A 19,579-nucleotide genomic window follows, 5' to 3' on the forward strand; every position below is an offset into this window, starting at 1 on the left:
AAAAAAGAAAAGACCCAGTGTGAATTCATTGCCTATATGCATTCAGCACTGGCGTGACCTGGAACTATGCTAGAGTAAACTGAAACCTCTCCCGTAATCACTTTTTCAGCCCCTGAGGAGGGAGGGGAGGAATGCTGCTCATCAGGTCCTTACTGAGGAGTATTTGCACCATCAAGTATTGCACGAAGAGGCTTCTAAGCCAGTTTGTTGGAAAGCTCTGAGGAGCCAGGATCCAAAATATTTCTGAAGGTACCCATGTAACCCTCTATGAATCGAGCCCTTCCCAGAAAGCACAGAAGACACACACCATACCCTTATTCGGGCTTGCAGTGATGGCAAATGCCACAGCTGAGCACTGCAGTGAGACTACAACACAAGAAAAGGGGAAAAAAGGAGAAGTCACGAGCAGAAACCTTCATTCAAATATCTGTTTACAGGTGAGATGAGGCTAGGAGTCTGCTTTTCTAAAGGAAAACACAAACCAAAGCTGAACACCGTCCACCTGCGGGGCTGGGACAAGTTTTACCACTGTTTCCAAGCCCCACGCTCTGCACGTGAAGGTCTGCCAGAGATAACGTACTTTGGATCCCCCCAAAAATTACTCTCCAGGCCTAGAGGATACCTGCAGGACAGTGAAACCAGGGGGGACGACTCAATCGCAAAGAAGAAAATATTCTTTAGGGCTACGAGCACCATCCCAAGGGAGAGCCCTGCTGATAAAACAGCTCCCTGCCTCCAAGGATGCTCCGACTCCCCTCCCGACCACTCTGCTAAGCCAGTGGGGAAAGGGTCAAGCTGAAAACAAAGAACAGAACAGTTTTATGCCAAGTGTTCTTGGGATCAGTTCATCAACACATCAGCTCACCACCACAGCTGGCACGCGGGAGGAGGCAAGAGGGCACAGCTGAAAGCAGGGAAAGAGAAGTGCCCGTTTAAGAACATCAAGCCACGAGGCTGGCTGAGGCAACCCCTCGTCCTGAGCTACCTCACCACTTTCCAGCACGGGGACCACGCTCACCTCTCCCTCACTGTGCTGCGCCTCGATTCCTCTCCGCCAGCACTGCCAGGATGCTGACGAGCTCCTTCTGGTTGGGGCATTTACAAGCTCCTTCCACGGACAATTCAGGTTACTAATTTGCAGAAAGTTAACTCCAGGGGGGGAAAAAAAGAAAAAAAAAAAAAAAAAAAAATATCAGCTCAGCAAGAAGACTGCAAACACCACAACCACGTGTCTGGAGGTCGGACCTCTCCTCTCCAAAAGCAGTAAGCCTTACACCAGCTCAAACATCCCACACAACTTCACACTCTGCCGCTCGCTGCGCCTCGCCCCGTGATGACCGCGATGGCATCGGGACTGATGTGGCCTGGCAGTGACACAGCTCAGGGGCCACACAGCAGAACACCACTCGTGTTAAGGTTTAGCAGGCCGTTGTGAGTTTTTTTGCAGCTAGCCGAATGCAAGGGCTGCCGTAAGGAGGCATGGGAGCACATGGAAGCCCAGCAGCCCCCTCCAGCTCTCGAGTCCCAGCACACTGCCCAGGGACAGGACCCCCGGATGTGGAAGAGCTGCAAGGCTGTACAGCTGCCATCGGCAGAGATTCCGGGGAATTTCCTAGCAAGCCTGGCTCCCAGAAACCAGCACTGCTGGGTTGCGGTGACCTTGAGCAGGACGTTTGGGAAAACAGGGTGCATTCCTAGGGTGCCTTATATCGCTTGCGCCCCAGCCAATAACTCAGGCAGCAGCTACCACTAGGCAAGCAGCTCCAGCTTTACTTCAGGCTGTGGTTTCAAGACACATCTGCCCACCCAAGCAGGTCACTGCCAAGAGAAGAGGGAAGCCCCCATTGCCTCCCGATCAGACACCCGCGAGCAGCAGAACAGTTCACAAACCACGCGCGAGAGGCAGGGAGCTTTCTGCCAGGCCCCAGCCCATCAGCTGACAGGCCCAGTAGGCACCCGCGAGAGGAAAGGAGCAAGTCTCGCTGGCCAGGGGACCTGGACCAGCTCCTTCCGACAGCATTGTATCAGCAGATCAGCTCGGATGCTCGTGGAAAAACGCAAAAACAAAGAAAGCAGCAACATCAAAGATAGACAACCATCTTTCCCACTGGCAAGCTAAAATTTTATCCCAGAAAAGCTGAACCAGAGACAGTTTAAGCCAACAGATAAGTGCAGGGAGATACACAGACAGAAAAAGGCACTGGACCTACCTAGCATACTCACACGGGTTAATACATTAACCTTCCGTCCAGCAGCACCTCAGTAGTTTGCTCGAACTTACTCAGTCTCACTGAACAAGCTCAAAAAGCCCGAGTTCTTTGGGTTGATCTTTTATTTTTCACAGCTTAAACGTGGTCACAGTCCTCCACGAATCGGGTTTAAGGCACAGAGCTCTCCAGACTGCACAAACATCCTAAGAACAAATATTTCCAGCATACCAAGGGCTCAGATATGCTAGGTCAATCCCACCGTGTTTGTTTGTATTTTGCCCAAATCACCACCGAAGCACTCACAGCCCAAGGAGCAACGGCCTCCTACTGATTCAGCAAGAGACCAGAAGTAATCGGCAGACAGTCTACAAGCACCACCAAGAATGCCAGAGGCATTTATTTACATGACCCCTGTTTGCCCAAGGAGAATTCGGAGTTTGCATTTTCCTCATTCAAATTAATCATTACTAGAATTACATCTTCTGTACGATTCCTCAGCTAACAGGAGGAAAGGCACAAACCATCCAAAATAATCCCCGCAGCAAAACTTTTCGGATAGCTGTCCTTGCCGAAACGAGACAGACAGTTTTAGTGCTGTCAGCTGGAGTTCCTCCCCAGGCTGGCACAGCAGCCTGGTGTCTCTCCAAGATGATCTCTCCTTATCTAAGGGGCATGGAAAAGGCAAGGAAACACCGTTCCTACTGTTGAGCAACATGGGTGCTGCCAGGGCAGAACCACCGCACCTTCTCCGCTAGGCTGACAACACGCCACATCTCACACGTGTGCTGCGGACACTGAAGCACAAAAATTCCCACAGGACCCCGCTGCTGCAACCGCACGGTCCCCTTCTCCCTCAGACCCGAGAAGGGCCACCGGTCTTTAGTGCAAAGCACCTCTCAGGCTTGTCAGCTGGCACTCTCGCACAAGCCGGGATGCAGCAGCGCTCCCTCCGACGTGACCCCCTTGCTGCCAGAGCACGGCTCTGCCGACAAGAGACACAGGAGAATTCCTCCAGAGCAGCCGCCCGTGGAAGACAAGTTAGGGTCAGAGCTTTGAGCCAATTCTAACCGCGCACTTTGCGGCTGAAGCTGGCAAAAGGTCTCACTCTACGTGTCACGCGTCCTTCGTTTCTCGCAGCAGCCGAGCCCAGCGCACCGGGCGGCGAGAGACAAGAGGAGGAAGAAGCGGATGAGCGGCGCTCGAGCTAGCCATGAGCACCAGCCATTTGTAAAAGCAGAGAAGTGCTAAGGGTTAACAAATCCCACACAAAGCCACAGCGAGGTGCAGAACACCTTTACTGCTATCAGCCCCACAGCTTTTGCCCATTCTCCAGGCCCAACATTAACAATTAAGCAGAATTTACCACTCTGTTTACACAACATTGAAAGAAATGGGTATTTCTAAGCTAGCGTGGCCTGCCAACATCATCTTCTAGTTATTCAAGAATTTGTGCCAGCTCCCAAAGAAGTGAGCACAAACTCCTGCAGCAAGACGACGGCGCGACCCGGAATCAGCCAGGCTTTGCTGATTGCTCCTCTGAGTAAACAGTGGCGTTCCCAGCACTTCAGCTCGCTCTCAAGCTTCTCCCGTTGGCATACTACCCTATATTTAGGATAGAAGAGCGCAATGACAAACATCGGGAAGAATGAGTAAGTGGTTTGGGAGGCTCGGTGTAGTGGCAGAGACCGTGTGAAGGAAGGAAAGGGGTCCGTAAAGCCAAAGATGGGAAGAGACAGCATTCCGTAGAGAAAGTTAAATAACAAAGTTTGGCAAGAACAGTATTCCCAAGGCAAGAGACGCCGGCAGCCCGCCACGCAACCACAGTGGGTGGTGGAAAGAAGCCCCTGCCTGGAGGGGCAGAGAGGAGACAGGCAAATGTTTGATTTTTTATACAAAAAGAAGGGTTTAATCTCACTTTGGACAGGTGAACGATGTCCCCCAGGCTAGGGGCCCAAAGCTCCAGGACCAAGGGACACCCAGCGCCTCAGGGAGCGACTCAGCCCTGCTGCCCAGCTCCACACTCCCCTCCTGTGAGCAGCAGAGACCAGGTTAAACCCTAAAAACACGGACAGCGAGCATATCAACTGCAAACCCGTGGCAAAACTTTCTAAATTCATACCCGCTGACACGACGGGCGCCAGAGACTGGGGCGAGCTGCTTCCGAGGAGCCAGGGAGGCCACCAGCAATATTTTAGCGTTCACGCCTTTTTTCTTTTGTGCAGCAGAACTTACTGACTTGCATTTCATCACTCGGCACCGCTGACCGAAGATAAAAGTTGAACCGTGGGTCCGTTACGGCCGGAACAGCCTCAGCCGTGAGTCAGGCCGGCAGCGGCGGAACCCAGGCTCAGCCCACGGGGACCCACGGAGCGGGGCCGAGAGGCTGCCCTGCCACCCCTGCCCGGAATTCCACCGGTTACCGGGAAATCCACCTGCCGAGCCGGCCGCGGAAAGCAGCGGGGGAGAACCCGCACGCCCCGCCGGGTTCCCACAGCCAGCGGACCGGCTGCCGCCCCCCGGGCCGCTCCCACCGCCCCCGCGCCTCGCCCGCTACAACCCGACTCCGGCCCAGCCGCTCCGAACCCCGGGCCGGGCCCGCTCTTCCTCCCGCCCGCCCGGGCGCGGCGCCCACCCGAGGCCCCGGCGGGAAAACAACGAGGGGCGGGGAGTGGGGGGGAGGGAAACGCCGACCGGACCCCGCAGCCAGCCCGGCCCCGCCGGGCCGCGGAGGGCGCGCAGGGCTGAGGCGGCGGTGGGCCGCGCCGCGCCCGGCCGGGTTGGGTTTGGCCGCGCCGCTGCCCGCGCACCGGGAGGCCCGGGCCCGCCGCGCCTCTGCCCAGGCCGCGCCGCCGCTCCCGGCCCCGGCCCGCCCGGCAGGGCCAAGGGCAGGGCGGCCCGGCAGGTGTGCCGCCGCCGCCGCCGGGTGGAGGCCAGGCCCCCCGGCTCCCCGTCCCGTCCCCGCGGCCCCTCACCGTGCGACGGCCGGGCCCGGAGGCCGCTCCCCGCCGGCTCTCGCCGCCAGCGGCCCCGACGCACCGAGCGGGCGGCGCGGCGCGGCGCGAGCGCGACCCCGCGCGGGCACGTACCTGGGGGCGGGGCTGCGCGGCGCCTAGCAACCGGCGGCACGAGCGCGCCGCCGCCAATCGCCGCGCCCGAGAGCCCGCCGCAGCCCCGCCCCTCCTCCACTCCGCCCCGCCCCAACCTGGCCGCTTGAGGCCCCGCCTACTCCCCCTCCCCGTGCCCGGCGGCCGCCCCGCGCTGCCCCGCCCTCCCCGCCCGTCTGGCCCCGCCCCAATCCCCGCCCACCGCTCTAGGCCCCGCCCCGCTCCCTCTAGGCCCCGCCCCGCCCCGGGTGACCCCGGCCCCGCTTGGCCCCGGGCCCGCCGGCAAATATTTGCTGGGGGCCGGCCCCGAGCTCCAGCAGCCCCCGGGGACGTGGGGCCGCCGCCATGCAGCCCGTGCTGGGGGTCCTGCTCACCCTGGCCGCGGCCCTGGGCTCAGGTAGGGCCCTGGGCCGGGGTGCTGTGGGGCTGCCGTGGGGCTGGAGGGCGTGGGGCAGCGCGGGGCCTGGTCAGGCCTAGGCCTAGGCCGCTGCCTGTCCCGCGCAGATGGGGGGGTTGCAAGAACCAGGGGGGCTACAGCGAGGGCCCCCTGCCCCACGGGACACGGATCCCATGATCCATGGGGCAGGTGTCCCACTGCTCTATGGGGAGGGGACCCCACGCCCACGGGGCCTGGGCATCCCCACCGCGCCCCCGTGGGGACACCAAGTTCCCGCCACACTCTGCAGGCCACCGCTCGCCCCTCAACGACTTCCAGCGCCTACGAGCCACCCAGCTGCTGGCGATAGCGGCTGACCCGCCGGCACCGGAGCGGGGCTCCGCGGAGCAGTGTGCCCAGCGCTGTGCCGCCAGCCTGGCTTGCCGGTGAGTGGGACACGGTGCTGCCGCAGGGGCGGGTGGGAGCGCAGGGGGCCGTGACACCAGCGTCGCTCCGTCTGCTTGGGCGCTGTGTCCCCGGGTCCCGGTCCCACACGGTGCCGTGCCAGGCTCCTGTGGTTCCTGCCAGGGCTTTCCACCACGACCGGCAGAGCCAGCTGTGCCAGCTGTTGCCCTGGACCCAGCACTCGTCCCACGTCCAGCTGCAGAAGAACATCCACTATGACCTGTACCAGAAGAAAGGTGAGCCGACGCCACGGGTGGGCACAGGGACACCGTGGGCCGGGCACGGGCCACCTGGCACAGGGCTCCCCGCTGCCCCTGTGCCCCCCTGGTTTGGCCCCGGGGCTCTGATGCGGTGCCCGGCTCTGCGCAGACTACCTGCGGGACTGCGTCGTGGCCGATGGCTCCAGCTACCGCGGCACGCGGGCCACGACGGAGAAGGGGCTGCGCTGCCAGCACTGGCGAGCCACGACACCCCATGATCACAGGTGCCCCCATGTCCCTGGCTGCCCCGTGACACCCACTGGTGGCCCTGGGCAGTGGTGGGGCAATGGGGAATGGGCTGGGGACAGCGCGGGGGCAATGGGGGGCAATGGCACCGAACCGCTGCTGCGCAGCACGGTGGCTGTGCCCGCCCTGGGGAGAGGGGCTCCTGGCAGCCCTCCTACCCGCCCTGCGGCCAGCAGGTTCCTGCCATCCCCCCGCAACGGGCTGGAGGAGAATTACTGCCGAAACCCTGACCGGGACAAGCGAGGCCCGTGGTGTTACACCGTTGATCCCAATGTCCGGCACCAGAGCTGCGGCATCAAGAAGTGCGAGGACGGTGAGTGCCGCTGCCCAGGGACACCCTGTGCCCTGTGTGTCCCCCGGCACCCCCAGCACTGAGCCCCCCCCGGCTGTCGGCAGCCGTCTGCATGACCTGCAACGGGGAGGACTACCGCGGCGCCATGGACCGCACCGAGTCGGGGACGGAGTGCCAGCGCTGGGACCGGCAGTACCCCCACAAACACCCCTACCACCCCAACAAGTACCAGCCCTCAGCCCCGGGCGGCGCACAGCCACCCCGGCCATGCCAGGCGCCGGGGCGGTGGTGCCACCCTCAACCTCTGCCCCCCGTCTCTGGCGCAGGTACCCCGACAAGGGTCTGGATGACAACTACTGCCGCAACCCCGACAGCTCCGAGCGGCCCTGGTGCTACACCGTCGACCCCGGGCGGGAGCGCGAGTACTGCCACATCCGCGTCTGCAGTAAGTCCCCGCTGACGTCGCCGCGCACCTGGCACTGGGGGGGGCTCTGGTGGCACCCTGACCCTGCCGCTCTGGCCCTGCAAGCAGAGAAACGCCCGCGGCCCCTCAATGTCACCACCAGCTGCTTCAGGGGCAAGGGCGAAGGCTACCGGGGCCGAGTGAACGTCACCGTGTCGGGGATCCCCTGCCAGCGCTGGGACGCCCAGACCCCCCACCAGCACCACTTTGTGCCTGAGAAGTACTCGTGCAAGTAAGGGGGTGGTGGGGGGGAGGGATGCACCCGTGGGTGCTGGCTGGGGTGGGGGAGGCACCCATGCAGCCCCCTCCTCCAGGGACCTGCAGGAGAATTACTGCCGCAACCCCGACGGCTCGGAGGTGCCGTGGTGCTTCACCACCCACCGCACTGTCCGCATCGGCTTCTGCTTCCACATCCGCCGCTGCCCGGACGAGCTGGGCGCCCAAGGTGAAGCCGCCGCCCCCAGGCACCCACCCCCGGGGTGCCTGCCCGGGGTGCCAGCCCTCCCTGCCTGTCCCCAGAGTGCTACCACGGCCACGGCGAGCGCTACCGCGGCCACGTCGCCAAGACGCGCAAAGGCATCACCTGCCAGCCGTGGGCTGCCCAGGTGCCCCACGTTCCCCAGTGAGTGCGCGAGGGAGCGTGCTGGGGGGCGGCGTGCGGGGATTGGGATGGAACAGGAGATGATGGTGGCTTCCTCCTACCAGGATCTCACCCACCACCCACCCCGAGGCGCACCTGGAGGAGAATTACTGCCGCAACCCCGATAACGACAGCCACGGCCCCTGGTGCTACACCATGGACCCCCGCACCCCCTTCGACTACTGTGCCATCAAGCCCTGCTGTGAGCCCCCACCCGTAACCCTGCAGAGCTGGCGGGGGTCCCCAGCCACCCCCTGCGCTGGCTTCGGTCCCCCCAGGGTGGCTGGATCCTGACCTGGTGCCACCTTCCGCTTTCTCTCCACAGCCGGCAGCGCGGTGCCCTCTGTCCTGGAGAACGCAGGTGGGCACCGGGCGGGTGCCGCAGGGCGGGTGCCAGCGGCGCGAGACCCTGCCCGATGCCCACCCTGCCCGCAGACGTGGTGGCGTTCGAGGAGTGCGGCCGGCGGGACGAGAGGCTGCAGCGGAAAGGACGCGTCGTCGGCGGCCAGCCCGGCAACTCACCCTGGACCGTCAGCATCCGTAACCGGTGAGCGGGCACCCCGCCGGCATCGCCACACAGCTGGCGTCCCCCAGTGCCGCGGGAGCTCACCCCCTCGTCCCCGCAGGGCTGGCATGCACTTCTGCGGGGGGTCTCTGGTGAAGGAGCAGTGGGTGATCAGCACGCGCCAGTGCTTCTCCTCCTGGTAAGGCCGGGGCTGGGGCGCGGGGCGCCGGGAGCCCCCCAGCGCCCTCACGTACCCGTCCTGCAGCGATGCCGACCTGGCGGGCTACGAGGTGCAGCTGGGTACCCTCTTCAAGGACCCTGAGCCTGGGGACCCCGACCAGCAGAGCATCCCCATCACGCGGATCGTCTGCGGCCCCTCCGATTCCCAGCTGGTGATGCTGAAGCTGGCAAGGTGAGCGGCCGCGCCCCAGCACCCGCCGTGCCCCGCCGCTGGCCGGGCTGGCACCGCATCCTACCCTTCCTCTCGCTGCAGGCCAGCCACTCTGAACCGGCGCGTGGCCCTGATCTGCCTGCCACCCGAGCGCTACGTCGTGCCCGCCGGCACCGTCTGCGAGATCGCCGGCTGGGGGGAAACCAGAGGTACCCACCGCGGGCAGCCCCTGCCACGCCATCCTCCTTGCCCGCGCCATCCCCTTGCCATGGCGTCCGCCATTCGTGCACCCGCTGCCCACCACGCTCGCTGCCTGCAGGCACGGCGGACGGCAGCGTGCTGAACGTGGCGCGGCTGCCCGTGCTGGCCCACGGCGAGTGCAACGCGGCGTTGCGCGGGCGCCTGAAGGAAAGCGAGCTGTGCACCGCCCCGCTGCATGCCGGCGTGGGGGCCTGCGAGGTGAGCCTGCCTGGGGACCACCGCCTCGGGGAGCCCGCGGGCGTTGGCACCAGGGGTGACGCTGCTCTCTGGGTGCCGCAGGGAGATTACGGGGGGCCGTTGGCCTGCCTCACTGCCGACTGCTGGGTGCTGGAGGGGGTGATCACCCCTTCCCGCGTCTGCGCCCGCACCGACCTTCCCGCCCTCTTCATCCGCGTCTCCCTCTACGTCGACTGGATCCACAAGGTGATGAGGATGGGCTGAGCCGGCTCAGCCCCAGCCTGGCGCAGCCGCCACCGCGCAATAAAGGCCTGGCCGTGGCCGCAGGATTCGGCACCGCACAGCGTCTCACGTGTTTATTTAGCGCCGAACCCCGACGCGTGTCCCGTTCTGCCCCCAGCTACGCTGGCTCCGTCCTCCTCCGGTCCTGGCATGTCCCCAGGGCCAGTGGTCACAGCAGGGCTGGCACAGCTGCAGGGTCACCGTGGCGCTAGGGACCGTGTGCACCTGTCCCGTCCCGCTGGGGCTGCCCCAGATGCTGGAGGAACCAGCGGGCGCAGTTGATAAAGACGTCGGCCTCCGTCTCGACGCCGGCCAGCGCGTGGCCGCCCTCCGGGTACCACAGCAGCCTGTGGGGTGGGATGGGATGGGGGGTGCTCACCCAGCACCCTGGGGTTCCTTCCCCACTCCCACCCCCTGCACCCAACTCACCGCACCGGCACCCCCCTGGCCCGCAGCACCCTGTACAGCTCCAGCGCCTGCGTGGGGCTGACGCGCCGGTCCCAGGCGCCCACGCACAGCAGCACCGGTGTCCGCACCTGCGGCACAGCGGAGGTGGGTGCCCGGAACGCCGCACCCGCCACCCTGCACCCATCCTGCCCCTGCCTTACCCGGGTGGCCTGGGCGATCGGCGAGTGCAGCAGCATGGCGGCCACCTCCTCGGCGCGGGGCACTCGCTCAAAGGAGTAGGGCAGCCCCAGGGAGGCATAGCGCCTGCAGCACGGAGGCAGCCGTGGGTGCAGTGGGGACACGGCACGGTGCGGCACGGGGTTTGGGGCGGGGGTCACTCACCAGTCGGGGATGTCAGAGGTACCCAGCAGCGCGGGCAGGTTGGAGACGGGGCTGCGCAGGGCGCAGGCTCGGTAGCGCTCGGGCTCGCGGGCGAGGAGGTGGAGGGCGATGAAGGCTCCGTGGGAGCCAGCAAGCAGGGCCAGGCGGTGCGGGTCCAGGGGCTCGCTGTGCAGCGCCAGCTCCACGGCCAGCTGCGCCCGTGGGCCACCCACCGTCAGCACCCCCTCATCAGCACCCTCCCATCAGCACCCCTCCGACACCCCCAGCCCAGCGCCCCTCACCTGGGTGTCCGCCACGTCCTGCTCGCCCATGCGGGACAGCAGGGAGGTGATGCTGGCCTGGCCAAAGCCCAGGGAGCCGCGGTAGTTCACTGGGGAGACGGGGGCTGTGGGCGTCACGTCTCCAGTGGGGTGCAGGGGCCACGCATCCCCGCGCTCCCCAGCACTCACCCAGGAGCACGGCGAAGCCCAGCTGGCACAGCGCGGCCATGCTCGGGCGCCAGCGGGCATCAAAGACGGCGTGGGGGCCACCTGGAGCCGGTGGGGACGTCACCTAGGGTGCCACCAGCACTGCCCGGCTGTCCCCGCTGTCCCCTCACTCACCGTGGGGGCACACGACCAGGGGGTGCGGTGCCATGCCGTCCGGCGGGCTCAGCAGCAGGGCCTCGAAAGCCTGGGTGCCTGTGCCAGGGAAGGAGTCCCACTCAGCACCCACCACCCCTGGCACCCAGCACCCTGCCCACCCCCTGCTCCCGAGGGTCCCCAGCACCCAGATGCAGGGGGGACCCCGGGCATTCACCGCTCTGCCCACTGCGGGGTGGCTGGACTGTCAGGGTCTTCCAGGTGATGCCGGGCACGGTTGGGGTGTCCTCCACCGGCACCCAGCACAGGGGCAGCTCCTGGCCCGCTGGCGGCAGAACCGCCACCACCTGGGGACAGGCAGCAGGGTGGCACGGGGGCACTCCTGGCCCAGGGCAGCTGGCACTGCTGGGGCGTGATCCTGCAGTCCCAGTGCTCTGTGGTGCCGCCGTGCCATCCCGTGCCATGCACGGATGTGCTATGCTGTGCCTGGTCGTGCTGCCCTGTGCCACGCTGTGCCACCCTTGGCCGTGCCATGCTGTACCCAGCTCTGCTGCTCCTTGCCACGCTGTGCCACGCACCTGGCAGTGCCTCACCGCGCTGTGCTTTCCTACGCCGTGCCAAAGCTGCGCCGGGCCATGCCGTGCTGCGCCGGGCCATGCCGGGCTGCGCTGTGCCTGGCCATACCTGGCTGTGTCATGCCAGGCCACACCACACCATGCCGTGCCACACCACGCTTCACGACGCTGTGCTGCGCCTCGCTGCGCGTTGTCGCGCTGTACGACGCTGTGCTGCGCGCGGTGCCAGGGCTCTGCTCACCAGGCTGGGAGGGCGGTGCGGGGCCGAGCGGGTGGCCACCAGCAGGTCCCACTGGAGGGTGAGCAGCTCCCAGCACCCATCGGGTGACCCTGGGGACAGAGAACACACCGGTGCTCGTGGACACTCGCCGGGGCACCGCGGGCAGCCCGGCATCATGTACCTGCCGTAAGGTTGGTGACGGTGGCCGCCTCCGTGTCCACGAGCAGCAGGTCCTGACGGGGGACAGAGAGCAGGCAGTCGCATCACCATGGGGCGCAGGGGCCACGTCCTCAGGTCCTCACCGTCCCCAGGACTCACCGTGCGGCTCCGCTGCGGGGTGCCCAGCACGGCTCGCCGGCTATCGGCCGCCCAGCACCGCGGTGGCAGCGTGTCTGCGTAGAGCCCGGCGAAGGCTGCGAGCGGGGCAGAGCGCTAGCGAGCTGGGGCCACGGGCACCCAGCATGGGGGGGTCCCAGCCCCCCTGGCAGCCTCCAGCCCTGCCCACCGCGCTGCGCTCACCCTCCGTGGGCTTCTGCACCACGTCGAGCACCGTCGCTGTCTGCCTCGTCTGCCAGGTGAGCTGGGGAGAGCCGCGGGTGGGTATGGGGAAACTGAGGCAGGGGGGCTTGAGGACAGAGCCCGCTCCCCGCCCCGGCCGGGCACTGCAGGAGGCTGTGACACCCTGGGATGGGTACCACACCAGCAACGTGAGGTGGCACAGCCGTGCGCAGCGCCCGTTGGGCCCCACTCACCCGGCACAGGCGCAGGCACTGCCGGTGGGGCCCCCCCAGGCCCCCCTCCAGGTAGAGCAGGTGGCGGCCGTCAGGACTCAGCCGCGGGGAGAAGGCAGCGCCGCGTTCAGCTGACAGCAGCTCTGCGGGCGGCAGTGGGGGTCAGCACGCCAGGGACCCCCAGGAACCAGGGCACCCCCCGCCGCCCCGGCTCTCACCGCAGCACCCGCTGGTGGGGTCCAAGTGGAAAATCCCCGACCTGGGGAGGAGGTGGGGGTCAGGCTGGAGCCCCCCAGCCACACCGGCCCCATCCTGGGGGCACCCCGGCGCTGGATGCTGGGGGGGCACCCACCTCCTGTTGGAGCAGGCGCTCAGCCCCAGGCGGAAGGGCTCGTGCCACCAGCCCACGAACACCACGCCGCGGTCATCCGGGGACCACAGGGCCTGCGTGACAGCCGGGATGGTCCCACAGCCCCGTGCTGGCCCCCCCAGGGCCCTCCCTGCACCCCGTCCTGACCTGGCCGGGAGAGAGGTGCTCCGGGATGCCCTCCAGCACCGAGATGCTGCTGCCCTCGATGTCCAGGGTGCAGAGGACGGGCACGCTGCGGGCGCTCAGCGCCTCCCCCCAGTCCTCGTGGTACACGAACTGCTCGCCCTGCGGCACAGCCCCGTCAGCCCCACGGTCGGTGGTCCCAGACGTGGGGCTGCCTGCATGGCATGCTCGTGGGGCGTACGGCACGCTCGTGGAGCACATGGCACGCTTACGGGGCGCATGGCACGCTTATGGGGCACATGGCACCCACCTCCTCATCCTCATCCTCCTCTGCTCGCCCGGCTGCCCCTGGCACATCCCAGGGGCAGGGGGGCCGTGGTTTGGGCCGGCTCTTTTCGGCCACGTAGAGCAGCCGCGTCTCTGAGCAGGACCAGGCCAGGCAGGCGAAGGGCCCTGGCATGGTAAGAGGGTGCCAAAGCCCAGCCTGGCACAGGTGCGGCTGGGCACTGGGCGAGCACCAGGGCCGCCGGCCGTGCCGCCCTCGCCTGCGCCGCGGGCAGGGGGCACGGGGGAGGGGCCCTACCCTCCGTGTAGACCTCCCCATGCTTCCCCAGCGCCGTCAGGTCCACGCTGTGGCTGCGCCCGCCGCTGCCCCACACCTGGGGGGACGGCAGTCAGCACTGGCACACCGTGGCCACAGTCCCCACTGCCCTCGCGCTGGCCCCGAGGCTGCCGTCACCGGTGACCGTGCAGCCCACGTTACCTCCAGCAGCTCATGGCCCTGCCGCGGGCAGCGGCTGAGCACGGCGCGGTGCTGCCCCGTCGGCGAGTCCTGGCTGAGGAGCCTGCGGGTGGGAGGGAAGGAGGCCATGGTGGCGGCATACCACGGGCACGGGCCACGTCGCGGACACCGGCTGCGCCCCATCCCGCAGCCCATCCCTGCCGTACTGGTGGTGGATCTCGGTGCTGAGCGCTGCCCGGCTGATGGCAATGCCGCTGTCGCCGGTGCGCCGCAGGCTGTAGTGGCGGCTGAAGTGCAGGAGCCGGCGGCGGGGCACGTCGTGCCGGCTGCACTCTGCAGCAGGAGGCCGTCAGCGCCTGCCCGCACCGGACCCGCTGGCCAAGAGCAGCGGAGCGCTGAGCCCACCACTCACCCGTGTAGAGCAGGAAGGTCTGTCCCCCCGCGGCGGGGCTGAGCGCGGCGCGGGTGACGGCAGGGAACTGTCTCAGCTCTCGGTAGCAGGCGGCAGGGCTGCCGGCCGCCTGGGCGTGAGGAGAGCCATGCCGGTGGGGGTCCGAGCTCTCCCCTCTGCCCACGCCTGCCCCTCGAAATGGGGCTGCACCCTCCCACGCAGCCCCCCCCAGCCTCCCCTGCCCACCTCCACGCCTCGCTCGGTTCCCGAGGCCATGGGGCCTTGCTCCGCCGCTGGGCCGCCGGCGCCTGCTGCTTTGGAAGCGAGGCGCGCTGCCAAGGCGTGCGCGAGCAGCCGGGCGCGAGGGGCCTGGCCTGTGCCAGCTCTCCAGCTGCCCCGTGCTGCTGCCGTGCCCGGGGCGGCCGGGCAGGTTCCCCTCTCTCCTGTGAGATGCCGCGTCCCCAGCAGCGCCAGCCCGCGTGGGAGAGGGGTCTGGTGGCACCAGGAGCAGAGGCGACACCGGCGCTGGCATCACCATGGGAGACACAGGAGGTGCTGAGCTACACCGTTTATTGGGGGCTGGCAGTGTCGGGGGGCTGTTAGCACCGCAGGTGCTTGAGCAGCCACAGCACGATGTTCATGAAACCGTCGGCTTCGGCCTCAACGCCGGCCAGCGCGTGGCTGTTCCCCGGGTACCAGAGCAGCCTGGAGGGGAGAGGGGGGTTAGCACCGTAGTGCCGCGCCCGCATCCCCCCATCCTGGACACTAAGTGCCCCGCTGACCGTGTGGGGACCCCCCGGGCCTTGAGGGCACGGTAATACTCCAGCCCCTGCTTGGTGGGCACACGCCGGTCGTCCTCCCCCAGCATCAGCAGCACGGGTGCGCGGACCTGCGGGAGCGGCACGGCCTCAGTGCTGGCACTGCCGGCGGGGACAGGGATGGGGACAGGGACATACTCGGTCAACGTAGCGCATGGGCGACCTGTGCAGCATCTCCGTCCACTGGGCCGGGTCCGGCAGGGCATCGGGCACGTAGGGCAGCCCGATCTCCGTCAGGCACCTGCGGGCAAGAGGGACGGGGGCACGCATAGGGCCGAGGCAGTGAGGGCCCGAGGGAGGTGGTACTCACCAGTCGGGGATGTCGGTGGTGGTCACCATGGAGGCAATGTTCACCACGGGGTTGCGGACCACGCAGGCGTGGTAGGTGTCGGGGAACTGGCCGAGCAGGTGGCACGCCAGGAAGCCCCCGTGCGAGCCGCCCACCAGTGCCACCCGGCCGGCGTCCAGCATCTCCTCCTGCAGCACCCGCTCCACGCAGAGCTGCCACCGCGGGGGACACTGGCTGAGGCAGGCAGCCCCGCTTTCCCCCCCTGAGGGCACCCGCTGGATCACGGGGTGCCCCAGGGTCAGGACCGCGTGCTGAGGCCCTACCTGCACGTCGCGCACGTCCTGTGTGCCCACGTTGCCCGGCAGGGAGGCCACGCTGTCCTGGCCGAAGCCCAGCGAGCCGCGGTAATTCACTGAGGGGGGCGCACCGTCAGAGCCCTTCTTCCCCCAGCCCCGGCCCCACCGTGGGCGCTGTGCCACCCAGCAGCGCCCGGACTCCTGGCATCACTCACCCAGCAGCACGGCAAAACCCATGCGGCAGAGCGCCGCTGGGTACAGCGACCACCCGGCCGTGAAGACGGTGTGGGGACCCCCTGCGAAAGGCAAAGGGAGAGTGATGCTGCCCGGCCGGCGCAGGGGAGCACGGTGGGGTGGGAGGGGCAGCTCTTACCGTGGGGCATCACGACCAAGGGGGGCTTCCGGGCTGCGGGGCCCTCGTTTGGGCGCAGCAGGATGGCATCAAAATCTAGGCCCACTGCGGAGGTGGGGTAGGGGGATCAGAGCTCAGTGGGGGCAGTGGGGCCTGGCCCAGACCCCCAGGCACTCACCGTACTGGGGGTGCTCCTGCTCCGGCGGGGGCCGCAGGGTGCGGATGCTCCAGGTGATGCCAGGCACGGGGGGCGCGTCCTGCAGGCAGACCCACCGTGCCTGCGCCTCCTGGCCGGCGTCGGGCAGGACGGCCACTTTCTGCACAGGGAGAAGGGTCAGTGCCAGAGCCCTGGGGCTGGTGGGCGCTGGGGAGGGGTGGGGGGGCATCACGGTACCAGCGTGGGGGGACAGTTAGGGGTGGAAAAGCTGGCCACCAAGAGATCCCGGTCGATGGTGAGGACAGACCAGCTTCCCTGGGGAGCATCTGGGGAGGAGGGGGGTCAGACCCGCAGGTGTGACCCCCTCCCCAGCCCCAGCACAGCCCCGCTGGCCTGGCACTCACCAGCCGTCAGCGAGGTCGTGGCGCCTGTCACAGTGTCCACCACAAACACGTCCTAGGGGCAGGAGGGCAGAGTCCAGCGGAGCCCTGACCCAGCTCGGCCCTCTGTCACGTACCCCCCTCCCGTCTCGGGACGGCGGCCCTCACCTGCTGACTGCGCTGGGCCGTATCCAGCACGAGCCTGCGGCTGTCGGCCGCCCAGCACAGCCCCGGCAGAGCGCCGCAGTAGATGCCCGGGAAGGCACCTGTAACGAGAGCGATCGCGCTCAGGATCCCGCTGTGCCCCCCCACCATCCCGCGTCGCCCCCAGGGTTGTACTCACCCCATACCTGCCGCGGCACGGCCTCCAGCACCGTGCTGGTCTGCTTCGTGTACCAGTCGTACTGCAGCAGAACAGGACGCGGAGTGAGTTGTGCAGGGTCTCAGCCTGCCGCCTGGGGAGGGGGCACCACCACCCTCCCGCCGGCCCCAAACCTGGCAAGGGCACCCCGCCACCTCCCCGGTGTGTCCCCCCCGGTGTCACTCACCATGCGGAGGCGGCTGCACTGCTGGTGGGGGCCCAGGGCGTCGTTCTCCAGGTAGACAATGCGGCAGCAGTCAGGGCTGAGCCGCGGGGACCACACGGCCCTGGTGTCCTCGGAGAGCAGCTCTGCACGGGCACGAGGGGACGGTGAGGGGCTGCGGGGAGCTGGGGCGCTGGCAGGGTGGGGGCACGCGCTGCTCACCGCATCTCCCGCCCGTGAGGTCCACGTAGAAGAGCGCTGACCTGCGGGCAGAGACGGGTGTCACAGAGGGGCCAGGGGCCCCGGCTCTGTGGCGGGGTGCCCCGCGGGGACTCACCGTCGGTTGGTGCAGTGCCGCAGCCCCAGGCGGAAGGGCTCGTGCCACCAGCCCACGAACACCACGCCGGTGTCACCGGGGGACCAGAAAGCCTGTGGGGAGAGGCAAGACAAGTGGCTCAGCCCCCCCCGCTGCCCCCCGAAACCTCCCTTCTCTGGTTCCCAGGGCCCCCCGTCCTGACCTGGCCGGGAGAGAGATGTTCTGGGACGCCCTCCAGCACCGAGATGCTGCTGCCCTCGATGTCCAGGGCGCAGAGGACGGGCACGCTGCGGGTGCTCAGCGTCTCCCCCCAGTCCTCGTGGTACACGAACTGCTCGCCCTGCGGCACAGCCCCGTCAGCCCCACGGCTGCCCGCTCAGCCCCCACCTGGCCCGGGGTGGGGAGACCCCACCTTAAGGGGCACGTCCTTCTCGGGGTGCCCCGTGTCCTCGTCGGAGGCACCCAGCTCGGGGGCTTTGCTCTGGAAGAAGGACTCGGCCTTGGGACGCTTCTTCTCCGCCACGTAGAGGAGGTGGGTCTCTGAGTGCGACCAGGCCAGGCAGCCAAACTGGTCTGCGGGGGCGCGTCAGGCACCATCCACCCTGTCCCCCTAGGACTCCCCCCATCCCCTGGCCCTGGCCCTCCCCCCGGCCCTTCACCATCGTCGTAGACACTGCCGTGCTTCTCCAGCGCCGTCAGGTCGATGCTCTTCACCTTGCGGTTCTGATCCCAGACCTGGGGACGGAGATGCCGGGGCGGCCCCGAACCGCAGCGTGGATCCAGCCCCGGGCCTCAGCGAGTACCCAGCCCCCACCCAGCACCCTCCTTACCTCCAAAAACTGCTTCTCCTTCTCCTTGCCAGGGACCTTGCGCAGGACGGCCTTCAGCGCCCCGCTGGGGGACTCCCGGCTCAGCAGCCTGCGGGTGGGTGAGTGGGCGCCCGTCAGCCCCCCGCCGTCGTCATGCTGAGGAGACGTCAGCATGGGGGACAGACGGGACGGGACTCACTCATCCTTGATTTCGGAGCAGGTGCCGGCAGGCCCCGAGTAGACAATGGAGGCCCCGTCGTGGAAGATCAGGTACTGGCGGCAGAACTTGACGTTCTCGGCCCGCGCCAGGTCTCGTTGCGACCACTCTGCGAGGAGCAGGGTGAGGGCACCCACCATCTCCCTGCGAGACCCCCTCGGACACCCCCAGACCCCCACGCCACCCCCGTACCGGTGTAGAGGCTGCAGTACTTGCCCCCGTACTGGGTGGTGACGTCGGGGCCGAGGCAGGCGGCGCTGAGCCCCGGGTGCCGGCTCAGCTCCCGGTACAGCTCCGCCATCTCCTCCGCGCTCGACAGCACCTGCGGGACCCGCTGGGGTGGCTGGGGGCGCGGGGCCGTAACCAGGGGGCGGCGGGGCGCAGGGGGCAGTTACTGGGGCACCAGGGTACATGGGGGGGTCTAGGAGGGTACCACGGGCAGCTACTGGAGCAGCAGGGGTGCAGAGCCGGGGCAATTTTACTGGGGTACCGGGGCACTGCCTGAGGGTGCATGGACAGGGCAGTTATTGGGGTAGAGGAGGGGTACAGGGGTACTGGGGCAGTTACAGGGCTACCAGTCAAGGGTACCAGGGGCAGTGACTGGGGTGCATAAGGGGGATAGGGGGTACCGGGGGAAGTTTGGGGGTAAATATGGAGGATTGGGGGGGTCCTGAGGCAGTTACTGGGGTACATAAGGGGGATTGGGGGTACTGGGACAGTTCGGGGGTACATAAGGGGGGTGGGGGGGTACTGGGGCAGTTTGGGAGTACTGGGGCAGTGCCAGGGGCTGCAGAGGTGAGGCCGCTATCAGGGTCCCTGGGGGGATTAGGAAGCTGCCGGGGGGCACTGGGGGTGCAGAGGCGGGGCAGGTACTGAGGGGTAGGAGGGTGCCGGGGGGCAGGTACTGGGGCACACTGGGGGGATCAGGGGGGGCACTGAGGCCGTTACCGGGACACGAGGATCAGCCCCGGGGTGGCAAAGCCGGGGCAGTTACAGGAGCACCGGGGGCGGGCTCCCAGGGCACTGACATCACCGCACCCCCCTCCTCCCCAAACCCGCAGCCCCTCACCGGCGGCTCCATGTCGCGGCGCCGAAGTGGGGGGCGGAGCCAGCGCCACCACTTCCGGGAAGGGGGCGGGGCCGGCGGCGTGCGGCACCTCCCATTGGCTGCGACGCTCGGGCAGCCGCCCGCATTGCGGCGCCCCCTGGTGGGAGCGGGCGGCGCCG

The 19,579-nt window shown here is 67.4% G+C and overlaps 4 protein-coding genes across 6 annotated transcripts in view; 1 reads left to right on the top strand and 3 right to left on the bottom strand.

Annotated features, from left to right (window-relative positions):
* Positions 1 to 5,277, bottom strand: part of DAG1 (dystroglycan 1) — a 52,146-nt gene extending 46,869 nt beyond the window's left edge. Inside the window, exon 1 of one of the 2 annotated variants that reach the window (XM_086755424.1) lies at positions 5,183 to 5,277. The gene's annotated coding sequence lies outside the window, so the exon portion shown is untranslated. Of the gene's footprint in view, positions 1 to 2,210; positions 2,329 to 5,182 lie in introns of those variants that run through there. The other variant, XM_086755422.1, reaches the window with a different exon arrangement.
* A 299-nt stretch (positions 5,278 to 5,576) lies between these two features.
* Positions 5,577 to 9,731, top strand: MST1 (macrophage stimulating 1). 2 transcript variants are annotated; one of them, XM_086755535.1, is made up of 18 exons: positions 5,577 to 5,711; positions 6,001 to 6,136; positions 6,279 to 6,391; positions 6,525 to 6,639; positions 6,838 to 6,974; positions 7,058 to 7,178; positions 7,280 to 7,398; positions 7,483 to 7,648; positions 7,731 to 7,861; positions 7,936 to 8,038; positions 8,122 to 8,258; positions 8,382 to 8,417; positions 8,492 to 8,603; positions 8,683 to 8,760; positions 8,827 to 8,973; positions 9,055 to 9,161; positions 9,272 to 9,411; positions 9,493 to 9,731. In XM_086755535.1, exons 1-18 carry the CDS (start codon positions 5,660 to 5,662, stop codon positions 9,652 to 9,654), a joined length of 2,112 nt encoding a protein of 703 aa, XP_086611661.1. In that variant the 5' UTR covers positions 5,577 to 5,659; the 3' UTR covers positions 9,655 to 9,731. The 2 variants fall into 2 exon arrangements, with proteins under 2 accessions (XP_086611661.1, XP_086611662.1); XM_086755536.1 differs by having other exon boundaries at positions 7,486 to 7,648.
* APEH (acylaminoacyl-peptide hydrolase) lies at positions 9,732 to 14,563 on the bottom strand. Its single transcript, XM_086755534.1, is given in 21 exon segments — positions 9,732 to 10,019; positions 10,102 to 10,208; positions 10,281 to 10,383; positions 10,462 to 10,831; positions 10,911 to 10,991; positions 11,064 to 11,141; positions 11,260 to 11,389; positions 11,859 to 11,947; positions 12,019 to 12,070; positions 12,156 to 12,250; positions 12,357 to 12,417; positions 12,590 to 12,711; positions 12,787 to 12,827; positions 12,921 to 13,012; positions 13,086 to 13,217; positions 13,372 to 13,514; positions 13,645 to 13,720; positions 13,825 to 13,906; positions 14,010 to 14,136; positions 14,216 to 14,324; positions 14,441 to 14,563. Coding segments are annotated over 21 exon segments (2,259 nt in total). The 5' UTR covers positions 14,471 to 14,563; the 3' UTR covers positions 9,732 to 9,880.
* Positions 14,564 to 14,747: 184 nt separating this feature from the next.
* On the bottom strand, positions 14,748 to 19,456 carry LOC147599484 (acylamino-acid-releasing enzyme-like). Its single transcript, XM_086755552.1, has 22 exons — positions 19,422 to 19,456; positions 18,545 to 18,674; positions 18,335 to 18,461; positions 18,157 to 18,244; positions 17,986 to 18,061; positions 17,739 to 17,899; positions 17,529 to 17,666; positions 17,348 to 17,439; positions 17,233 to 17,273; positions 17,035 to 17,156; positions 16,830 to 16,890; positions 16,655 to 16,752; positions 16,511 to 16,562; positions 16,344 to 16,432; positions 16,128 to 16,266; positions 15,971 to 16,054; positions 15,813 to 15,893; positions 15,625 to 15,713; positions 15,323 to 15,513; positions 15,151 to 15,253; positions 14,977 to 15,083; positions 14,748 to 14,899 (listed from the first exon to the last, which is right to left on the bottom strand). The coding sequence occupies exons 1-22, from the start codon at positions 19,431 to 19,433 to the stop codon at positions 14,794 to 14,796; spliced, it is 2,187 nt and encodes a 728-aa protein (XP_086611678.1). The 5' UTR covers positions 19,434 to 19,456; the 3' UTR covers positions 14,748 to 14,793.
* Between the last annotated feature and the right edge of the window lie 123 nt (positions 19,457 to 19,579).

The sequence above is a fragment of the Chlamydotis macqueenii genome, chromosome 10 (assembly GCF_036417535.1).
Source record: "Chlamydotis macqueenii isolate bChlMac1 chromosome 10, bChlMac1.mat, whole genome shotgun sequence".
Taxonomy (NCBI): domain Eukaryota; kingdom Metazoa; phylum Chordata; class Aves; order Otidiformes; family Otididae; genus Chlamydotis; species Chlamydotis macqueenii.